Source organism: Epinephelus lanceolatus, chromosome 8 (assembly GCF_041903045.1).
Source record: "Epinephelus lanceolatus isolate andai-2023 chromosome 8, ASM4190304v1, whole genome shotgun sequence".
In the NCBI taxonomy this organism is placed as follows: Eukaryota; Metazoa; Chordata; class Actinopteri; order Perciformes; family Serranidae; genus Epinephelus; species Epinephelus lanceolatus.
Window position 1 is genome coordinate 38,425,770 of NC_135741.1, and position 6,585 is coordinate 38,432,354.

The window sequence follows — 6,585 nt, forward strand, 5'->3', positions numbered from 1 at the left end:
TTTTCTGGTCGAGGAGAGAAGTGGCGTCCTCAGAGGTCATAAAAACTGGGAGAGAACAAAATAACCTTCAGCTTCCATCGTCTTGCCTTAGATATAATTGGAAGACATGCCATCTGTGCTTTTAAATGGACATATGCTGCTCTGCGTCTAAGGCCAATGTGCTGAGGGAAAGTTGAATAAAATGTTAGTGAAGGCTGGCCCTCTGTTCCTCCGATTCTGACCTTCTACTTTTCTTTTCCAGCCTTTGCCCAAGGAGCCATCGTAGGATGCAGAGAAAACAGCAAGTATGTGAGTTTTTTAATGATGTATTCTATTCTAATTTGCATATGGAGTGTACAACCCAGCTTCCGTTCACCGTGACATACAAGCAACCAAAGACATTTGGGTTTTTGCATCTTTTTGAAAGCAGAAATAATAACTCTCAAGGGAAACTTGATGAACAGCAGAGTCCATGCCTTGATTCAAAGTTATACAAAGGTTCAGTGTAGCTCAGACCCTGAATGAATCAGCCATTGGTGAGTATTCATTATGTATTTTTTTAGTGCTGCTCTCACCACTGAGCTTAGATAAAGATCATCCAGGACTTGGTGAAGATACAATGGAATCTCCCATTTCTCAGGATGCAGTCACTTTGATGCTGCAAAAAAGGGAAATGAAAGGGTTTTATTGGAAGTTTTGAAATTCATAATGAGGGAAACTAAAAAGCCCCACTGTGGTTACATCAAAGGAAAAGGCTACTTCAAGTGTCCAGGCTTCCTTTTAGGACAAAGGTAGAAAACTGATAATGAACAGAAGGATGTTCTTGACAAAAGCAATAACCAAAAGAAAAAGCTACATTTTATAAATCCTTCTCTAAATGCCCTGGTAAGAGACTCCTAAGACTTGGCTGCGTGCCTTACATTCCTCCAAGCGGATATTAAAAGTCGGCAGGTAAACTAGAGTTGGGAGCAGGCTAGCCTGACTCCTCTGGCAGGTTAACTTTACTTCTGCAAACATTTTTATTTTCTCTAAAAGACTAGGAAATCTAAAGATTAAACTAAATTCCTCTCCCAAGAACATTGACCAAGCATCTGCGGAGCTTTTATATTCTGCAAAACCACAGGCATTTGGAATCTGCATGGTTTATGTCTCCTAGCCAATATTCTAAGATTGATTTTCCCTCTTCCACCGAGAAAACAAAATGAATCACGCACAATTACCAAGGACAGGGAGAAAAGGGGAATTGGGGGCGTCATAAATATTTATTTGCCAGCCCTGGGAATTTGTGCAATTCTGTGTGGATTTGCCAACTCATATTTAAGTGTCTGAATGATTTATATGGGCAGTCCTGGGTGTCACATTTGTCCACTGTCACCGTGAATCATTTATGTATTAACATTTATGGATTTATCCCTATAACATATTCATGGCAGAGTTCTATTATCATTCAAATGGGTTTCTTGATCAAATGATTGGCTAAATTAAGTCATTAGCTACAGAGTTTCATTGGAGGTGAAATGTATTCCATGTGGAGAGGAATATATTAGTACATACACGTATAGACCAATCCCTTTACAGAATCAATCATGAAATTTGCTTTGTTAAGGCTCAAATAAAGCCTCTTTCAGACATCTAATACATAAAATTTCTGCATTTATGTATCTGTTTGAGTAATGGCTTTTTGTCAATCAAACATGGCCGTTATGAAAATGTTCAGCATTATTCAGATCCTTATGGAAAGGCCATCATGCACGCCCCATGTTTGGCACCTCAGCTGCAACGGACACAACAACAACAGCAATGAGTTCAAAAGTAATATCAAGGAGGAAAAGTGTTTTTGGGTTTTCATTACAGACCATCATGAGTGTTAGGGATGCTCAGCATCTTCTCACAGTGAGGACCCTTATAGTATTTGTCATTGGTTCCTTCATTTATTAAAGTTCACATTACAAGAGGTGAAATGTGCCAAAAGTAGAACTCTGCTTCCTTTTTTTAAAATATCCAACGGTGCATGAGCAGTGTATGATAAGACATTAATTTGGGGCTCTCATTTAATTCTTAATTTGCTCACATGCTGTATGTAAAGAGTTTTGTTTGAGCCGGCTCAAATGAAAATTGAAAATACAGGGAGGGGGTGCTGGACTTATTAATACTGTGTTATTGTTTTTTTCTGGTCCTGCATCATGAGGGTAAAAAAAAAAAACAATAATATCCTCAACAGCTTTAAATTGGCTCATTCAGTGTTTTGTGGTTTATTGAACTGAATTTATTTTTGATATTAAAAAACAGATGAGGAAGCACTTATTGAATCTGACAGTAATCTGACACAAAACAGGTGGTTCTGTTGTACAAGTATGCAATCAGTGGTTACCAAAAAGGGAAATAAACTCCCCCAAAAAGTTGACGCACTCTGCTTCACTGTGGTACAACAAATAAAAAAGCATTTATTAAAGTGGATTTTGTCTTCTTTGTGTTCAGGAAATACTAATAAAGTGATTTAATACATTTATTACCTCCCTCTCTCGCATGAAAGCTGAATGTTTAGGAAAACTTCAACCCCCAAAATGACAATTTGCATATCAGTAAGTCACCCCGTGTTACATTGAATTTGTGAAGAAAACTTTGTTTTTCTCATATGCCTCCACAGTGAACAGAGAATCCAAAGTTGAAGTCATACAGTAGGGGTCCACTAACTATAACAGAACTGTATCAGAACATTTACAAACTATGAGTTCTCATGCAGTGTAATCCAAGTCTCATTTATCCACTCATATACTCAGTCCTTTTTTCAAACAGACAGCCCTTTCTGACAGGGAACTGAAATAGAAGCAAAACTTATTGATGCTCTCTTCAAAGTCAGACTTTATTCACAAATATAGTAATTTTACCTTGCTAAACACGAGACCTGCTGGTCTACCACTGCTGCAACCTGTAGTTTATTTATGTTATTTTCTGACTTTGGTGAATCTGAGCTAACCTTTAAAAACACCAAAGTAACACAATAACACAAACTAAGTAACCAACAGAGGTAGTAGACCAGCAGCTCCTGCATTCAGTTGGGTAAAATTGCTGTTTTTCTCACTGGAGTCTGGCTTTGAAGAGGGCATAGATAACTTTCATTGTCATTTTAGCTATCCATCAGAGAGACATGTCTAACAGTAAGGTAATGTAATGTGTATGGGAAGGGGTCCATGTCATTGGTTCGACAGCCCATTGGTTCGACATCCCATTAGTCCGACTGTCCGCGGTGCTGAACGGCTCGCGGCGGGCGTATGGTGCGCCACGACCGGCTTGAGGCGGAGCAGGCTCACGGTTTATGTGTTTGCCACTTTCTTTTTCATTTTAACCCACACCATGATCTTTTCCTGACCCTAACCAAGTGGTTTTTGTGCCTAAACCTAACCAGACCTTAACCACAGGGCATCATGATGATTTCGGAACGGACTTCAGAACAATGAGTTTAATATGGTCGGAACAATGGGATGTCGAACCAATGGGCAGTTCCCATGGGAAGTACATACGTACATATGACTGAACAAATGAGACTTGGATTATATTGCATGAGGTGTGTGTTTTTAAACATATATTTTTTACAGTTTTGCTGACTTCAGTTCATCAAGAATTTTCGCTGTTTTTGGATTCTTTGTTCATCATGGAGGCCCACAAGAGAAACAAAGTTTTCTTCACAAATCCATTGTAACATGGGGTGAGCAATAGATATACAAATGGTCATCTGGGGAGGGTAAGAATTCCATTAATCACTGTGAACATATAACCGTATTTTGTGTCGCAGTTGCCTTTGTGTTCATGTGGTGGTATTGAATTCAGAGTTGTCTTGCATAAAATGTTACGGAAATGTTAACTACGTCTGACCTGCTTTCCAGCGGGACTTTTACATAAAAGTGACTCTGGGCCTTATTCAGATATTAGACATGGAAAATTGTTGGCACAATTATGTAACAGGTTTGTTTCAGAAAGAAGCTCATGAAACAACTGTGTGTTGTAATTCTTTTCTTATCCGTTCTTCCATAGGTTCATAGACATCCACACTACAAACGGAACTGAGGCCAGTCACTTCACCAAAACATTGTGTCCATTCACCAACGAGACTCCCAGACTTAACAACAGGTTTGAAAAAAAATAAAAAATAATAATCCAGAGCTTCTCCAAGCACCACAGTGAAAGACTCTTGGCACACTTCTGAGAACTCTGAGAAGTCTCAAGTGAGCAGCATGGTACACCGTCGGCACTGAATCTTCATAGAACAAAATCCCTGTGAGGAACATTTATCAACAGGGCAGTGGAATATTCATTGAAGTACATTACCGTTTTTCTTTTTGTCCTTGTTATCCAACACCGGGTCTGCAGGGGAAGGCTCCTTGAAGGTTTTTTTGTACCTTTGTGGCTTGATTTAGACTTGTCAGAAGGTCTTTCAGAAGTCGGCCCCTTCATCTTCTTTACTATCCCCGTTATGAAGCTGTCCAAGGGTTATATTCCAGCCAAGTTTCTTTAATGACAGCTCACTGCTAAGGACTCGTGACTTTACGGAGTGTCCACTGGATTCTTCTCTGATTTGGGTGGGTGAAACTTTACGTCTCCAAAATCTCTGCATACACAGGACGGACGTTGTACAAAAAAAAACAGACAAAAAAAAACAAAAAAAAAAAAACGCATGAAAGTCTTTTGGAATGTCACAGGAGACGTCAGAGATGAGTTGACTGTCTTTACTCAATGACTGAAGGTCATGATGATGAAATGCGGACAATTTGGACAACTTAGCTTATAACTTATGTTTTTTATGTGGTGCCAACATAGACTAGAAGAGTAGTTTTTGTCAATGAACCTCACACATCTTGTACACACCACTGGGAGCATTTAGCAGATGTGGACCCCTGGCTCATTTTAATGGTCTATACTGTGTGTGTGTGTGTGTGTGTGTGTGTGTGTGTGTGTGTGCATGTGTGTGTGTGTGTGTGCGCATGTTTGCATCTCTCCATGTGTGCATACAGTATGTGTGTGTATGCTTGTGTGCTTGTGTGTGAGTGTGTGCACATCCAGAGATACACTGTGAAATAAGTCATATCTGATGCATTATTCATACTCTTGTATATTTTTGGGACACACCCAGACCAGAGCTCACCATCTGGCAAGAGAAGCATTCGTGATTTTACAGATGTTGGATCTCATTTGAATCTTCTCGGATGAATCCTGGGTTTGCCTTTTCTTTTCTTTCGTGTCTTTTCTTTAGTACATAGAGATATTTATATTGGGGGAAATATTATTGAAACTGGGGACAGATCTGCAGTGTGTCACATAAGTTAAATTCTGTAATTAAAATCAATTCATGCGTGATTAAATGTATTCAGAATCCTTGTCTAAATCAACTATATTTTGATATGAAATGTTTTGGCCAGCTGGACGTGCTATTTGCTGATTTCAGATGCTTGATATATTTCAAACTATGTATATATATATATATATATTCAATCAATGTATTTTATGTTCTGTGGGTCTCATTCCAAGAGGAGGTAAAGAAAAGGAGGAGCACAAGAGGCATTCTTTCAAGAGAAGTACAAAAGGTGGACACAATAATACGAACACCAGTAAGATATTTCAAAACCACAGAATAAAATGAAACACAACCCAAATACCACAACGTAACAATAATTGCTGCAGGGTGATTGCAATAGATTGCATAATATTGTACAGGTGTTCCTGTTATTGCGTCTACCCCCTGTTTTTTCATTTCTTTGTACTAAAGAATCCTGTACATCTCCATCTTAATGTATGCATTTGAGGATATAAAGAGAGCGTCCGCTCCCGGGAGCTGCGGAGTGTGTATTTGGTGTGTGTGTGCGAGTGTTTTCCGGGTCAACAGTGGTCTCTGTAGTGAGAAAATACCAATTTCCACCTGATCCCATACTTTTGATTTCATGCTGCCTTTATTCATCGCTTCTTTGGTTCGCACTCACCGTAAATAAATTGTCCCTTTGTTTTGAGTCACTGTCAATGCAGGAACTGACGCCGCAGTTGCACTCAGTGGGGCAGTGGCAGAGTAGATCTTGATTTTAGCAAAAATCTAAATAAGAACAAAAACAACAAATATCTAGACCTCTACTTGTAAATTGGTCTAAAAATGTCAGCGTCTGCCAGTGGTTGTGCATTTTCACCAGCACATATCGTCAAACTATGTTCTCCAAGTCGTAGCACTGAGCCGCTGACTCTCAATCTCTCCTGCATGGTGATGGAGGGGTTATCTAGGGCCCCGAGCTGAGGGAGAGTCCTGATATTGTCAGGGCCTTAAATGCTTTTTCTGGTCCTCAAATGTCTATATATAAATATTTCATACTTTTATTTCACACTGTCCCTGTTTTGAAAGAAAACTACAATACTACAGTCCAATTATTTCCCAAACAGGGACACGGCAACAGTATCTGAGACAAACGGGAACAATAAAAAGGACAAAGTTTTTCTGTGAAGACTAAATGAAACTGGGTAACACTTTCTATGAAGCCTTTGTGTATGATGTATTATAATGCAGTCTACTGCATAATGCATTATAACAGCAGAATATTACACTGCAGAAGTTGACGCATGCCCTCATGT

General features: G+C 39.2%; 1 protein-coding gene across 2 annotated transcripts in view; it reads left to right on the top strand.

Annotated features, from left to right (window-relative positions):
- The window catches only part of tafa5l (TAFA chemokine like family member 5, like), a 69,272-nt gene extending 63,467 nt beyond the window's left edge, over positions 1-5,805 (top strand). The window contains exons 4-5 of one of the 2 annotated variants that reach the window (XM_033628018.2): positions 242-284; positions 4,012-5,805. In XM_033628018.2, coding sequence (XP_033483909.1) covers positions 242-265 — 24 coding nt within the window. In that variant the 3' untranslated portion in view covers positions 266-284; positions 4,012-5,805. Of the gene's footprint in view, positions 1-241; positions 289-4,011 lie in introns of both variants that reach the window. The other variant, XM_033628019.2, reaches the window with a different exon arrangement.
- Positions 5,806-6,585: the final 780 nt, after the last annotated feature.